The following is a 17,611-nucleotide window of genomic DNA, read 5'->3' on the forward strand; positions in this document are numbered from 1 at the left end:
CATATGGAAAAGATAGATAGACAAGACCTGGTATCACTGATGAAGGTATAGAGATAGATGAACAGGAAGACACTCCAAGAAGATCATGAAAAGTCAGTGTTTGAAGGACATTAAAAAGTTTAATTTTCCACATATGACAGTGGACATCTGGAACAGACTGAGTGAAGAGATTGTAGCAGCAGAAAGTGTGCACAAATTTAAGGAAAAGTTGGATAAATATAGATATGGAGACAGGTCACTATGAGCCCCACTCAAACACTGTAATATACAACTAGGTAGCATACATGTGTGATAGAAATGGGTTAAAGTAATAGAGGACCAGTGTGGGAATACAAAAAGGGAGAAGAGATTGTAATGAAGAGGAAGGATGAGAAAGGCCTGGGGTTGGTTATGCCCTGTTCTCAGAAACACAGGAATGAGCTATTTTACTTCATCATATAAGATACTAACAAATATCAGAGCGGCATTTAATTGCATGGATAAGAGTATGATGAAAAGAATCATAACCACTATGATAACACCCAAACTTGAATATGCAGCAGTAGTGTGGTTTTCACATATGTAAAAGGATAATATAAAATCAGAAAGAAATCAATGGACAGCTACAAAGATGGTGCCAGAGGTGAAGTCCTGATAATTTCTTGCAGATTTCCTTATTTTCATATGCTATTATGATTGCGCACCACTAAGCTCTGTCCTGCCTAACCTACAGACATTCCCTTAGTTTCTATGATGACAAATAAAGCAAAGACAACTCCTATGACACTGGTGCAACCATAGAGCCAGTAGAGCCCAGGCTGGGTGAGGAGAGTCAGCATTGGACTGTAGAGCTGCAGCACACCAAAGATGATGATGGTGCCAACAGAGAAACACACTGATGATGCCTGAGAGAGAGAGAGAGAGAGAGAGAGAGAGAGAGAGAGAGAGAGAGAGAGAGAGAGAGAGAGAGAGAGAGAGAGAGAGAGAGAGAGAGAGAGAGCATATGAAATTAAAAGGAAAATGTAAGGATTTGAAGATTTCATCAATTATTTACCAAAAAGTCTTCTGTTTAAATTTTTTTTTTATTTTATTTTTTTTACTTACCTGAGCACGAATGTTTGTAGAGAAGTATTCTGATGAGATAATGAAAGGTATGGGATGGACTCCTATGTCACAGAAGAAGAGTGATGTCATCACACACACCATCGGCAACCATGAAAGCCTGCAACAGAAAGCCGCATACTCATGCTGTTCCTGGTGTGGATTTTTCTCAAGAGACTTACCAGGATATATTTTCTTTATTAAGTGTGTCTACATGTTACATTTTTTAAATATATATGTTAATATTTTGATTCTTACCATAGAACTGCAGTTATCACACTTACTTGGAGAAAATGCCATCATCTGGAGCTGCAGCTTCAGCCATATGAACGTAAATGCCAAGGATGATCATGCAAAATGCATTGATAACATGTGAGATGAGAAGACAATAGCGGCGTCCCAGCCTGTCCAGTAGAAAGACAGCTGCAAGGGTTCCTGCTACTCTTAGGACCCCAGCAATGGCTGTGATGGCATCAGGATCCATTGGTGCCCCTGTGTTCTCCAGAATTCGAGCTGTATATATCATCATGACAAAATTACCACACATCTGGCTCAAGAAAAATGTTGTAATAACAACAGCTATGCGACGCAGAGTCTCCTTGCTCATGAGACCTTTCCACCCACTGCTGCTACTAGAGTTCATACACTCCAGCTTTGTCACTTCAGCCTCAATGTTGGTATAGTCTCCCCTCAAGCTCTTTAAGAGAGAAATTGCTTTTTCGTGCTGTCCCTTGATCACAAGGTATGATGGTGACTCAGGTAAAAAGAAACTTGCTATTGTGAATACGATGGCTGGAATGGCACTAACAAAGCAGAGGTAGTGCCAGGGAAGGGTATAACCTATTGCAACAGTGTACAAATTACCCATTACTATGCCAAGGGTAGGCAGGGTTGCCATCATGCCTCGAATATTGGTATCGGATAATTCCACTATGTAGGCATATCCAGCAATAGTCAAGCATCCACTGGATATTCCATGAACCAACCTGTAGTGGAAATAAATGTATGTGTGAAAAGATCTGCTGGATAATATATACAAACTCTGTTTGCAGAACACTCAGATACTTAATTAAGGAAAAGCAGTTTGTGAACTGAATAAGAATATAAAATAGTAATTCTTTTCCTTCAGACTACAGTCAACCCTCGGCTATCGCGACTTCAGCTGTCGCGTTTTATTGCTAAAATTTCATTATCGCGACCTCAGCTGCCTGCTATGGAGCCATGAGTCATGAGGTATCTGAGCTCATTGGCCAAAACCGATACCAGAATTTTGGCTGATTCCGATACCAATACCGATACCACCTAATTGGGCAGATACCGATACTACTATCGATACCGATACTACTACTTATAGTGATTACTGCACTGGACACCAGGATGAGTTGGTGGATGGCAATCGTTATCAGATGGGAGGCTTTGTTTTGGGGGATGCTGTAAGTCCTGAGAACGTTTGTGAAATAGGACCAATTCTAGAAGCTTTTTGAAGCCATTTGCAAAGGTAAATTACTCAGTAATCAATATCTTATATCGAATATATCACTAAGTAGTAAATTCCTTTTAGGTATCGTAAGTATCGGCATAAAATAAGCCGATACCGATACCCCAAAAATGGGCCGATACCGATACCAATGCATCAGTACATCTCTAGTAAATACAATGAGCTGATGTAAATTTTTTTTTTATGTTATAACCTTGACATGTTTTAATTGGTATCAATGGATTATACACTAATTTAAAAAGAAGTAAAAATGAGGGATATTAGGAGTAAAATTTGTGGTTGCGGTACCAATAACAATTTTCACCATTAGTTGTTCAATTCGGCTATCTCGTTTTTTATAGTAGGCTTATTTCGGAATTGGGAGATAGAGGGTTAAGTGTATAACAAAACAAGGAAGTGAACACGTTTTGAAGAGAGGGAATTTGCTAATATTAAACAGATTACCTCCCCGTAAGAAGAAGGGCAGTATTTGATGCAAGCCCTGAGATGATCCAGCCTGCTATGAAGGGCAGGCCCAACAGCTGTAGTGACAGGCGTCGCCCAATTTTGCTCACCACCCAGCCTCCAATCCATGCTCCAAACAGTGAACCCAGATACATCAGGCTACCTAAGGAATCACCATATGAATTAGCAAAACACACACACACACACACACACACACACACACACACACACACACACACACACACACACACACACCCACACACCCACACACACATACCCAGAACCAGTGCTTGGGAATATGAACAGTACCAAATGGTGATGAGAAATACTCTAGACAGAATGAAGCAAGAACTCAACAGAAAGGATAGAGTGATGATAGTTGGAGACTTTAATTGCAAAGAAATAGTGTGGGAAGACTACGAAGTGGTGAATGGTGGTGAGTGGGCAGAAGAATTGTTAAAGGTAGCAACAAATAACTTGATGGCACAGTGGGTGAGATCACCAACAAGGTGCAGGGGACAAGATGTTGCAGCAAGGTTGGATTTGGTATTTACCAGGGCATCTCTAAAAGAGGAAATTGAACATGAAAGTCCCTTGGGGAAAAGCGATCATGATGTCCTAAGCTTTGAGCTGGATACAGAATTAAGCACGAATAAGATTGTGGAACGCAGGAGGAAAAATTAAATTATACTAGGGCAAATTATAACCATATAAGGGAGTTCTTTAATGAAATTGACTGGTCCGTGGTATACCAGGAAAGAGATATGCAATTGAAGTATGATAAATTTATGGATTTGTATAACTCTGCTGTGAAAAAGTTTGTGCCATATTACAGAAAGAGGACTTTAAATAATAAACAGTGGTTTAATAGAAATTGTGAAGAAGCAAAAAAGAACAAAGAAAAGGCATGGAAGAAACTTAAGAAAAACAGTGATGTATTATCAAGAGAAGGCTACAAAGCAGCAAGGAATAGATATGTTGAAGTAAGGGGAACAGCACAGAAGGAAAATGAACAGAGGGTGGTGGAAAACTGTGATAGTGACCCAAAATGTTTTACAAATTCATAAATGGAAAACTAAATAAAGGGAGGCAATAGAAAAGGTAAAAACGGGAAGAAGTATATGAAGATGCTGGAGATATAGCTGAAATTTTGAACGACAACTTTTGCAAAGTGTTTACAAAGGAGGAGCATTTTATGGGAGGAAGGCCTACGGAAATAAAGCAAATGCAGGACATCATGGTTACTAAGGAAGATGTAAGGAAAATTATAAGCAATCTGGATAGTAATAAATCAATGGGGCCTAATGGCATATCTGGGAGGTTGCTAAAAGAATGTAAGGATCAATTGTTGAACCCCATATTTGATATTGTGGAAACCTCCATACAAACAGGATTAGTCCCGAAAGAGTGGAAAAGAGCTGACATTGTGCCTATATATAAGAATGGCAGTAGAATGGAACCACTAAATTATAGACCAGTATTGTTGACTAGTATATTGTGCAAGGTATGTAAAGAAGTAATTAAAGCTAAGTGGAGTGAGTATCTAGAAAGTGAAAACATTCTGAGTGAAAGACAGTTTGGTTTCTGAAAAGGAAGATCGTGTGTATCCAATTTATTATGTTTTTATTCAAGAGTGACTGACATACTACAACATAGAGAGGGATGGGTGGATGCTATCTACCTGGACTTGAGAAAGGCCTTTGATAAAGTACCACACAATAGACTGATGTGTAAACTAAAGATGACTGGAGGAGTAAATGATAAACTAGCAAAATGGGAAGAGAAATGAGAACAGTGGTGAGAGGAAGGAAGTCCGAGCAGAAGAAGGTAACCAGTGGAGTTCCACAAGGGTCAGTGCTTGGTCCCATCATGTTTTTGATTTATGTTAATGATATGCCAGTAGGAATTGACAGTTATATGAACATGTTTGCGGACAATACTAAAATTATGAGGAAAGTAAAGAATGTGGAAGATTGTAACAAGTTACAGGAAGATCTTGATAAAATATATGAGTGGAGTAAAGAGTGGCAGATGGAATTTAATATAGACAAGACCCATGTTATGAAAATGGGAAGAAGTAGATACAGACCAAACTGGGATTACAGGCTGGGTGATGAGAAAATTAAAGAGACCAATGAGGAGAAAGACTTAAGGAGTAACGTGCAAAACACTTTGTCACTGGAGAAACACATTAACAAGATTTTTTGGAAAACATACAACATGCTTCAAAATATTGGCCTTGCATTCCACTACCTAGATGAAGGAATGATGAATAAGATATTATGTACCTTAATAAGACCCCAGCTAGAATATGCAGCATGTATCTGGTCACCGCATATGAAGAAAAATGTGAAGAAGGTAGAAAGGGTACAAAGGCTGGCAACAAGGATGGTACCAGGACTCAGGGAGTTAGACTATGAGGAAAGACTGAGGAAGCTGGGGCTGACCGCAATAGAAGAGAGAAGAACAAGAGAAGACATGATAACTATGTATAAATTGGTGAACAAGATTGACATACTGGATAGAGTTGATAAAGGTGACCACAAGTAATCATCTCCGAGGGCATGGAAAAAAGCTAATAAACAACATCTGTCTAAATGACGTGAGAAAATACAGTTTCCCGCATCGTAGCATTGATAAGTGGAATAAACTGAGCAGTCATGTCGTTGACGCGGTGTGTGTCAATCAGATGAAAGAGAGATATGACAGGAATGGACAAGGAGACAGGACACAGAGAGCTTAGCTTGGGCCCTGTAATACACAAATAGGTAAATACACACACACACACACACACACACACACACACACACACACACACACACACACACACACACACACACACACACACATGCCAGAAAAGCAATGAGTCCAGATGGAATATTAGGATGGACTCTGAGAGAATGTAGAGAACAGCTGGTAAAACCAATTTGAAATGTGATCAACAGCTCTTTGATTGAAGGGAAAGTACCAAAGGAATGGAAAAGGGCAAATATAGTGCCTATATACAAAGGAGGGAAATTATCGAGCCCCTAAATTATAGACTATAGTCTGACCACCTTAATTTACGGCCATGGGGGGCGAGCGTCTCTGTACAATGTTGCCACATTTTCACTACTGTTCTGTTAATCTCTCTCTCTCTCTCTCTCTCTCTCTCTCTCTCTCTCTCTCTCTCTCTCTCTCTCTCTCTCTCTCTCTCTTACTAAAGAATCAAAGGTAAGCAGAGAGAGTCATATATATATATATATATATATATATATATATATATATATATATATATATATATATATATATATATATATATAAGTGAGTGGCACGAGGTCAGTCACGTCGCCACCACAATGTGTCAAGGCAAGCAGCTGGGTGTGGAAGAGTTGCCGCTCACAAGTGAAAAATGCTTCTTTTTTTTTTTACTTAGGTATTGGCATATACCTACTATTTTGTAAAAATAGAAACTACACATTAGCTTGGCTTACGAATTATGAATGCGAATATGCCTCACCCTTGAAATTACTGTAAAAGCCAGTAAATGTGAACATTTTATCTTATAATTATAGCAACATCTGGTACTACAAGGTGAGGCTATTCGGCCTGGCCAGGCTGGGTTCATCAGTATTGCCGCCACTCACAAGACTTCTATTATTTCTTTTTTACTTTGGATAATAGATTATTTCTTTTTTCCATGCTCATTATCTTATATCTGTAATGCTGATATTATTACACACCCTAAACATACGCTAAGTACCATTATAAGTTACTACAGTTGATATCAGCAACACTTTTGAATATGCATGCCATGTTTGTATGGTACTATATAGTTTTTTTATGCATATGATGGTTACTGTTGATTCAGCCATCTATATACACAAGTCGAAATTTTATACATCTGAATTTATGGTATTTGCGATGCCTTGTACACCAATAACTTCCATTTCACATCGCACTTTTTGGAAACATGGTAGCACTGTAGAGTTCCCCTCGCCTCCCCATAGCCGTAAATTAAGCTCGGTCAGACTATAGTGTCACTGATTAGTGTTGTGGGAAAAATCTGTGAAATTGTGGTCAGAGAAAAATGGATGGAATATCTAGAGGAAAATGAAATCATAAATAACTCCCAATTTGGATTTGGAAAAGGAAAATCATGTACATATAACACATTAACCAAGTTTGTATACAAGAGTAACAGATGAGGCACGAGAGAAATAGATGGGTCGATGCAGTGTATTGAGATATAAAAACAGCATTTGACAGAGTACCACATAGTATACTTATGAAAAAGAAAACACATAGGAGAAGTACAGGGAAGTATCTTCAGTTGGATGAGGGACTACTTAACAGGAAGATAAATGAGGACAGTGTTAAGAGACACCCCCATGAAGTTGGAGCACAGTAAGAAGCGGTATACTATAGGGTTCAGTGCTGGCACCAGTAATGTTTCAAATGTATATTAATGATATACAAGAGGGCTTGAGTAGATACATAAAATTGTTTGCAGTCACTGTAAAACTCTTGAAAGTAGTAAAGAACAGTGATGACTGTATGGAGTTGCAGAAAGATATTGATAAAATATAAGAATAAAGCCAAAAGTGGAAGTTAGAATTTAATGTCAAGAAATGTCATGGGTAAAAGTAATACAAAAACCTACTTGCCAGTATAAAATGGGAGAAGAGGAGATTATAATGAAGAGCAAGGAAGAGAAAGACCTGGGAGTGGTTATACATGACACCCTGAAACCAGAAAAACACATAAAATTGGCTATTTGCTTCAACACACAAGACATTAACAAATATCAGGATGGCAATTAATTATACGGATAAGAGTATGATGATAAAGATCATAACCACTATGATTAGACCCAGACTTGAATATGCAGCAGTGATGTGGTCAACACACATGCAAAAGGACAACAGATAACTATAAAGGATCCAAAGGACAGCTACAAAAAGGGTGCCAGAAATAAAAGATATTCCTTATGAAGAGTGAAGGAAATAGAACTACTAACTTTAAAGGATAGACAGAAAAGTGGAGATCTAATCATGATGTATAACATAGCTAACTGTATGGAAAAGATAAACAGACGAGACCTGGTATCACCAATTGAAGATGGAGCAAGAGGACACTATAAGATCATGAAAAGTCAATGTTTGAGGAACGTTAAAAACTTAAGCTTTCCACATAAGATAGTGGACATCTGGAATTCATACAAAAAGTTTGCATGAATTTAAGGAAAAGTTGGACAAAATTAGATATGGAGACAAGTCACTATGAAGCCCGCTCGAACACTGTAATATACAACAACTAGGTAAATACACACACACGCTCGACTCACAATCGAGAGGGCCGGATTTGAGTACCGGTAAGCGGCGAGGCAAATGGGCAAGCCTCTTAATGTGTGGCCCCTGTTCACCTAGCAATAAATAGGTATGGGATGTAACTCGAGGGGTTGTGGCCTCGCTTTCCCAGTGTGTGGAGTGTGTTATGTGGTCTCAGTCCTTCCCGAAGATCGGTCTATGAGCTCTGAGCTCGCTCCGTAATGGGGAAGACTGGCTGGGTGACCAGCAGGCGACCGAGGTGAATTACACACACACACACACACACACACACACACACACACACGAAGACTGTGTGGAACCTTGCTCGAATGGACAAGAAATTATTTGAAGGATAGGGAAATGAGAACTGTGATTAGAGATACATACTCATCTTGGGGTAAAGTAACAGGCGGAGTGCCACAAGGGTAAGTGTTAGTCCCCATTATGTTTCAAGTTTATGTAAACGATGTTCACATTGGGATAAACAGTTATATATATTTATTCGCTGATGATGCAAAGTTCCTAAGAGTTATCAAAACCAGAGAGGACTGTCTGCTGTTGCAGGAAGATTTAAACAAGATCTATGAATGGAGCAAGAAGTGGAAATTGGAGTTTAATGCCAAGAAATGCCACATAATGGAACTAGGAAAGAGTAAGAGAAGACCAGTATGGAACTATTTGATGGGAGAGGAGCAAATAACGAAGACTAAAGATGAAAAAGATCTTGGAGTGATCATACAAGAAAATCTGAGCCCTGATAAACACCTAAGCAAGATATTTGGACTATCATATAAGATGTTGACTAATATAAAGGTGGCATTTCATTACATGGATAAAGATATGATGAAAAAAATAATCACAGGCATGATATGCCCAAGGCTGGAATATGCAGCAATGGTATGGTCTCCAAGCTCTAAAAAGGATATAAGAAAATTGGAAAGAATACAAAAGATTGCTACAAAGATGGTGCCAGAATTAAAGGTCCTCACATATGAAGAATGACTCAAGGAAATGGGACTGCCAACCTTACAAGATAGAAGAGAACTCGGGGACCTAATAACAATGTATAAGATAGTAAACGATATTGAAAAGATAGACAAAGAAGACCTGGTGCTGTTGACAAAAAAAGATGGAAGGACAAGAAGACATGAAAAGAAGGTCAGGATGTGGCAGTGTGTGAAGGATATTGGAAAATACAGTTTTCCACACAGAACGGTGGAAAAATGAAATGCATTGGATAATATAATTGTTACAGCACATAGTGCATGTAACTTAAAAGAAAAACTAGATAAATGGAGATATGGAGACAGGACACTATGAGCCCCGCTCGAACCCTGTACAATACAACTAGGTACACACACACACACACACACACACACACACACACACACACACACACACACACCTAAGGAAAAAAAAGAGGAGGTCGTGGAGGAGGCAATAAATTAAGAGTGACTTAACATAGATGGTTTGTTATCAAGCATATTGAAAGTTCGGGATTATTTGAAAAAGAAAAAAGCCGGATGTAATGTGCATCGTTGAACAAAACTGAAAGAAGAGATCCATGTCAACTTTAAAGAGGAGGGATATAATACCTGGAGGAGGGACAGGAAGGATAAAGGGGAGGAGGAGTGCTAATAATGCTTTGTGATAATGTATGTGTGGAGGATGTGCAATATGGTGAAGACAAAGTGGAAGTAATGGGAGTAACAATCAGAACAGAAGATTTGAAGAAAAGAAAAATTATAGTTACATACGTTCCACCAAAGACTAATACATGGGGATCAGAAGAGCATAAAGATATGCAAAGAGAGGTGATAAAGTGACTAGATAACATGATAAGAAGAGTAGAAAAATACTCTTAGTTGGAGACTTTAACTGTAAAAAAATAAACTGGAGAGAGATGGAAGTAATGGATAATACTGGGCAGTGGAGTGAGAAGTGTTACAGTTGACTATGGTTAATACAATGGACCAGTGGGTGGAGGAGTCAACAAGATACAAGGGAGAAGAAGAACAATCGTTGCTTGACCTTGTTTTCACAAAGAAACCAGAGTCCCCTCACCAATCATACAATACCTTGGTCCAATGGGGAAAAGTGATCATGTGACAGTAGAGATGCAAATGCAGGAGGAAGATGGGGAAAAGTGATCATGTGACAGTAGAAATGCAAATGCAGGAGGAAGATGAGATAAGTTACAGAGAGATTAAATTATGCAAAAGCGGATTTTGAAAAATTAAGGACTTATTTTGCTGATATTGAGTGGAGTAATATTAAGTGCAGGAAGACTGTACAAGAGAAATATGATATATTCTTACAGAAATACAATGAAAGAGTAAAAAAGTTTGTTCCTGTTTATAGAGTTCAGAAAAAAATACATGCTTGGTACAATGCTAGATGCATACAAGCAAAAAAGGCAAAAGATAATGCGTGGAAGAAACTCTAAAAGCAGGGAAATGACTATAACAGACGGCAGTACAAAGATGCTAGAAATGAATATATTAGAATAAGGAAAGAGGAAGACAGAAAGTTTGAGAAAGATGTAGTGGATAAAAGCAAAGATGAACCCAAACTTTTCTACAGGTTTATAAACAGCAAAACAAACAATAAGGAAACAATTGAAAAAAATACTTAAAGATGGGAAGACATACCAAACAGAGAAGGAAATGTGTGAAATAATAAATGAGAGTTTCAAAACGGTATTCACTGCAGATGATTTCACAGAACCTAAAAGGATATTGGAATGCCAAGAATTACAGGAGATTGCAGTGCACAAAGAAGATATTGGAAGATTACTGGATAAGTTGGAAGTCAGAAAAGCAATGGGGCCAGATGGTGTATCAGGCTGAGTGTTAAAAGAATGTAAAGAGCAATTACTGGATCCAATTTGGGAAATAATTAAAAGTTCAATAAATGAAGGGAAAGTTCCACTAGAGTGGAAGAGAGCCAATGTAATACCGATATTTAAAGGAGGAAAGGCAACTGAACCCCTAAACTACAGATCAGTGTCACTTACAAGTGTCGTAGGGAAGTTATGTGAAACAATCATCAAAGAAAAAATGGATTAAATTTCTAGAAGAGGAGCAAGTCATATTGAACAGACAATTTGGGTTCAGGATAGGGCAGTCATGTGTATCAAACTTATTAAGCTTCTACTCGAGTTATTGCAAGACTTGAAAACAGATGGATGGGTTGACACAGTATACCTGGACATTAAAAAGGCTTTTGATAAAGTCCCGCATGGATGACTTCTTTGCAAACTAGAGTACATTGGAGGACTGTGTGGAACCTTGCTCAAATGGACAAGAGATTACTTGAAGGATAGGGAAATGAGAACTGTGATCAGAGATACATACTCATCTTGGAGTAAAGTAACTAGTGGAGTGCCACAAGGGTCAGTGTTAGTCCCCATTATGTTTCAAGTTTATGTAAATGACATTTACATTGGGATAAACAGTTATATAAATTTATTCGCTGATGATGCAAAGTTGCTAAGAGTTATCAAAACCAGAGAGGACTGTCTGCTGTTGCAGGAAGATTTAAACAAGATCTATGAATGGAGCAAGAAGTGGAAATTGGAGTTTATTGCCAAGAAATGCCACAAAATGGAACTAGGAAAGAGTAAGAGAAGACCAGTATGGAACCATTTGATGGGAGAGGACCAAATAATGAAGACTAAAGAGGAAAAAGATCTTGAAGTAATCATACAAGAAAATCTGAGCCTGATAAACACATAAGCAAGATATTTGGACTATCATATAAGATGTTGACTAATATAAGTGGCATTTCATTATATGGATAAAGATATGATGGAAAAAAATCATTACAAGCATGATATACCCAAGGCTGGAATATGCAGCAGTGGTATGGTCTCCAAGCTCTAAAAAGAATATAAGAAAATTGGAAAGGATACAGAAGATTGCTACAAAGATGGTGCCGGAGTTAAAGGTCCTCACATATGAAGAACGACTTAAGGAAATGGGACTGCCAATCTTACAAGATAGAAGAGAATGCGGGGACCTAATAACAATGTATATTATAGTAAATGATATTGAAAAGATAGACAAAGAAGACCTGGTGCTGTTGACGGAAGAAGATGGAAGGACAAGAGGACATGAAAAGAAGATCAGGATGAGGCAGTATGTGAAGGATATTGGAAAATAGTTTTCCACACAAAATGGTGGAAAAATGGAATGCAATGGATAATGGAATTGTCACAGCAAATAGTGCATAACTATAAAGAAAAACTAGATAAATAGAGATATGGAGACAACACTATGAGCCCTGCTCAAACCCCATATAGGTAAATACAACTAGGGGAACACACACACACACACACACACACACACACACACACACACACACACACACACACACACACACACACACACACACACACACAAACACACAAATCAATGTTTTTTTTAGTTGTTTACATAAAACTGAGTGGAAAGAGAATGTTATATGAGGAAATAGTGGTGCTCACTTTGCTCTATGGCTCTGAAACATATACCATAGGAGAAGTGGAGAAAAGAAAACTAATGAATAATGGAAATAAAATGTTTAAGATATGAGAAAGATGGTGAGGAAAAAAAAAAACAAGTGGTGTTTTGAGAGAATTGGCTGGATAAATAGATCAGTATGTATGAAGGTGATGTAGCTAGCTATGCCATGCTTAAGCTCCTACGCTATAGAGTCACTTTGGGTGTGGACGCTGCAGTAAATTCCCGGCTCGCCACTATGCCAAATCAGCCCCAGCACATATCACTACGTGTCATTCGTTACCTATTTACTAATTATTCTTATGTTTTATTTCCCATTAAATACTTTTTTAGATTCAATAAGGGTTTATAGCGTTATGAATGCACTGTAGTATTGTAATATAGATAATAACAATTAGTATACATACATAAATAGCACGACATGTGGCAACGCTATTGTGCGGGGTTGTCAGGTAGGTCTGGGAAGGCAGGCAGGTCAGGGGTCGGGGATTAAGGTGGGTCAGGGTCATTCATTCATCACCTGGCCACCCACCCAGCAAGATGGAAGGAAGCGTCACGAATCGTGGTGGACCAATACACAGCCGAGAGAAAGAACTTGTATACAACGTATATAACTACTTAGAAGAAAAGAAGAGAGAGAGAGAGAGAGAGAGAGAGAGAGAGAGAGAGAGAGAGAGAGAGAGAGAGAGAGAGAGAGAGAGAGAGAGAGAGAGAGAGAGAGAGAGAGAGAGAGAGAGAGAGAGAGAGAGAGAGAGAGGGTAGTAGGGTGGTGTAGGCTTAAAGGGGTCAGGCTATCTTATCCTTTTTAATTGCCCTAGTACTGGGAAAGATTTGGCAATGCTGTAGCTGGGAAGTCCCCTTTTCCGGCCCCACCCAAAGTGACTCCATAGCGTGGTTTGAGTATAGGGTGGGTTCAATTGTCCAGAAGGCTATCCCTTTCTGCAGGGGTAGATGAGGCTGAGAGTGTGAATGATGTGTGTGTGTGTGTGTGATGCTTTGTTTGGACCACATTGTGAAATATTGCCAACCTGGTACAGTATATAGAAAGATAATTTACATATTACATACATGCACTAAATGAGACAATTCAAAATCTAAAGAAATAAAAAATGGTATTTTGCAAGAAGCTGAAGTGTGAAGCATTAATGAGGATGTAGAGTTGGAAACTGGGAGTTATGAGCTGCAGTGCATACTCATATTGTATGGGATTGCCTTTATTGATGTTTGTTGGACAATTCATACTACAGGTTGGGACATGTGGAAAATCATGTTATATCTTGATTATTGAAGTGTCATGTTGTAGCCTAAAGGGAAGAAATATAACAGCAGTTTCCTAGGAGACTAAAAATATTCTGACCAGCAATATGTCATCCACAATCAGCAGTTGGTGGGGGATTGTAAAGTTCTGTAGTGAAGGTGGTAGATAAGCCTGAGGTTGACCCAGGAATACTTTTATTACTCTAACATTTCAACAAAAAGTTTTATTCAGAGAAAAACAGTACAACATGATACCGTGCAATATTATACACTTTTCTTAACTCAGTCTGCAGGAAGTCTGGCAAGAGATTGGTCCATATCTCCCTCCATCACCAAGAGAATCAACAGTGCAATGCTGCATGCTAGGGTGATAAATCATTCTCTATGATTGATTGTTTTTCTTGTGGTCTTGTATGCAACCTCCATAGTCCTCCTTTCTCTCTGGCCTAATCCTGAGTGTAAAGCTGAGGCATTACTCCAGTCTGGTGATTGACTCTCTTCATCAGCATGTGTAACTAAAGAGTTATACAAAAATGAGAAAAAATAAATAAAATAAACTACAGTTCATGTGAGGTGTATGTATTATGGAGAAATGGTATGAGGCTTTGAAAGAAAGAAATATGAGCACAAGACTGACTGTGCCACCAGAGGACCACCAACTCTAGTTACACATGCTGATGATTAGTGTCATTCACCAGACTGGAGTGACGCCTCAGCTTTACACTCAGGACTAGGCCAGAGGGAAAGGAGGACTATGGAGGCTGCATACACGACCACAAGATAAACAACCAATCATACACAAGGATTTTTCACCCTAGCACACAGCGCTGCTCTGTAGATTCTCTTGATATGGAGGGAAAGATAGACCAATCAGGACAATCCGTTCCCAGAATTCTTGCAGAGTGTATATATACGTGCTGTGTTATCATGTGTTATATGTACTGTGTCTCTCTACAGGAGACTTTTTTATTGAAACGTTAGAGTAATAAAGTACTCCTGGGTCAACCTAAGATTTGTCTACCACATTCACTATTCAACTGTCCATATAGTACAGTGCTCTTTGTTCCCCTAGGAGGATATCGCTGCAAATATAGTAAGTGTGTGGTGTTGCAAAAGTGGTCACTAGATGCTGTTAAATATCATCTGATCTAAAAATAAGTGGCATTCATTAATCACATGCTAAATGATTAGAAAACTTATTTTTGAGATTATAGTGAATACAATGGTGTTTTGTCTTTATTTTAACAATTTTAGAAGGTAATGACATGTTTTTCATCACACAAAAACAAGCACTGGTGTAAAGCATATCAGTGAAATCTTCATATCACTTTTGAACATTTTATTTGTGTACAAAACTACCGAGTGTTGCCATCACACTTACCTGTCATGTCCTTCTCAGCTGCAGTAAGGACAATTTCAGTGCCAACAAGTGTGGAGTTGTCTTTTTCAATGCTAGATACGGCAGGGGAAGACCAGGTGATACTTGCGCCAAGAGCCACATAGGCCATTGTCACTATCAGCACCTTTAATACCTGCAGAAGGAATGATGCTTGCATCATTTTGCATGATGAATTATTATTTCTATGAGGTGTGACAATGACATGTAAAAATACTGCTTCATGTGGAAGGTATAATGTCCTACTACTACTGTCTGTTTAGCACATTTTTTACTTTATTTTTAAAGATATTAATGATGCTGTTGTAAGAGAAAAAAAGATGTGTGTCGAATGTATCTATAGTAGTTTCTCCTATAACTGGGTATGGTGCCTTCAAGTTGATATACTTAAAGAACTTGTATTTTTGTTTCTATATGTTGAGTCCATAAGGGGCTGCCATGGTACGGTGGAGCCATGTGTGCCTTTAGGGCTGAAGAGTTCCTTAAGCAAATGGAGTTATAAACCTGGCCACAATTCTAAGGCGGGAAGGGTATCCACTCGGGGCAATGGTTCCAAAATGCCATATCAAGTCTTTCGTTAGGATCCATCATCCTGGTGCTGACAGGCTATGATAGGAAAACCTATATACCTTAAAATGAAAAAGAAAAAAAAAAAAAAAAAAAAAAAGTCCATAGATAAAGACTTATTTCTCATACTGGAAAATGTAAAATAATACAATGTGAGAGAGTCATCCATTGCATTGAATATCCACGTCTTGGTAAACTCAATTCTTTTTCGATTTTCACTGTGTATTTACTTCTGTTTATTCATTATGTATTTTTTTGCTGCTGCTATAATTGTTGTTATAATAATATCATTAATGATAATAATAATAATAATAATAATAATAATAATGATGATGATGATGATGATGATGATGATGATGATGATGATGATAATAATAATAATAATAATAATAATAATAATAATAATTGTATTATTATTATTATTATTATTATTAATTTGGCTATTATCATTATCATTATTATTATTATTATTTTTATGAATATTATTAATATTATTATTATTATTATATTACCCTTTTTATTATCATTATTGCTATTATTATTATTATTATTATTATTATTATATTATTTAAATGAATTTGTTTCTGCCAGCTATTAACTAGGAAAAAGAGAGAGAGAGAGAGAGAGAGAGAGAGAGAGAGAGAGAGAGAGAGAGAGAGAGAGAGAGAGAGAGAGAGAGAGAGGCGCACAGATCAGATGATGTGGTATATGAGACATAAATGTAGGGCTGCTCGGATGGAACCTGGGAAGAGGATTTATACATGAACTGTACGATATCTCTTGGGCTTGGGAGTAAGGAGGGGAGAAAGTGGCAGGATGGTAGGAGGATAAGAGAGAAGAATGACTAAAGGAGGGATGACGGGATCAAAGGCGGGTTCAGGTGTCCATTTTGCAACTGAAATCGTAAGTCGGCAGAACTTCCAACTGAATATCGGTGCATAGCGACTGGATAAAAACAGTCACAAAGCAAGACCAACATGTTGGTCTTTTTCAGTCAATTTGCGACTTTATTTACGTTGTGACGTCACGAAGAAAGACTTGAAAATGTGGTGTCAATGTAGTTGGTAAGGAAGAAGGAGCACATCTGGGATCCTAGTATGTGAATTCTAAAGCAAAAAACCTTAAAAAGCTCCTGTAAATCAGCGTCCAATGAGATAGCTGCTACTCTCCGATGACTGCTTCTCTCTATGCAGGGTGTTGTTAGAAGTTAGGATTAAGTACATGTGATGCTTTGATTTGATTGCAATCATCATCGTCACTAGAGGAAGACATCTTGTTGGGTAATTTTTTGTTTACATTCACTTCTGCCAACCAGCTGATACTTCGCAGTCGCTAGGTTCCGACTAGAAGGGCTCAGTCGATACTTCTAACAATTTATAATTTCAGTCGCATATTGATACATATGAACCCGTCATAAGGAAGGTGGCAAATGGAAGCCAACTTGAGAACTAGTAGGAAGAAAAAAATGTTTGTTCTGTCCTAAGTAGAAATTTATTCACGCGGATCATAATTGTACAACATCGTATGTGGCTGTCTGGAGAGAGCTAAACAAGGACAA

At 38.1% G+C, this 17,611-nt stretch overlaps 1 protein-coding gene across 2 annotated transcripts in view; it reads right to left on the reverse strand.

Annotated features, from left to right (window-relative positions):
- Positions 1-384: 384 nt before the first annotated feature.
- The window catches only part of LOC123518926 (facilitated trehalose transporter Tret1-like), a 35,989-nt gene continuing 18,762 nt past the window's right edge, over positions 385-17,611 (reverse strand). For both annotated transcript variants that reach the window (XM_045279995.1, XM_045279996.1), the window contains exons 3-7: positions 15,472-15,622; positions 3,023-3,185; positions 1,365-2,066; positions 1,084-1,201; positions 385-884 (exon numbers count right to left, since the gene is read on the reverse strand). In XM_045279995.1, the coding sequence (XP_045135930.1) occupies positions 702-884; positions 1,084-1,201; positions 1,365-2,066; positions 3,023-3,185; positions 15,472-15,622 (1,317 nt within the window). In that variant the 3' untranslated portion in view covers positions 385-701. The remainder of the gene's footprint in view (positions 885-1,083; positions 1,202-1,364; positions 2,067-3,022; positions 3,186-15,471; positions 15,623-17,611) is intronic.

Source organism: Portunus trituberculatus, chromosome 44 (assembly GCF_017591435.1).
Source record: "Portunus trituberculatus isolate SZX2019 chromosome 44, ASM1759143v1, whole genome shotgun sequence".
Taxonomy (NCBI): domain Eukaryota; kingdom Metazoa; phylum Arthropoda; class Malacostraca; order Decapoda; family Portunidae; genus Portunus; species Portunus trituberculatus.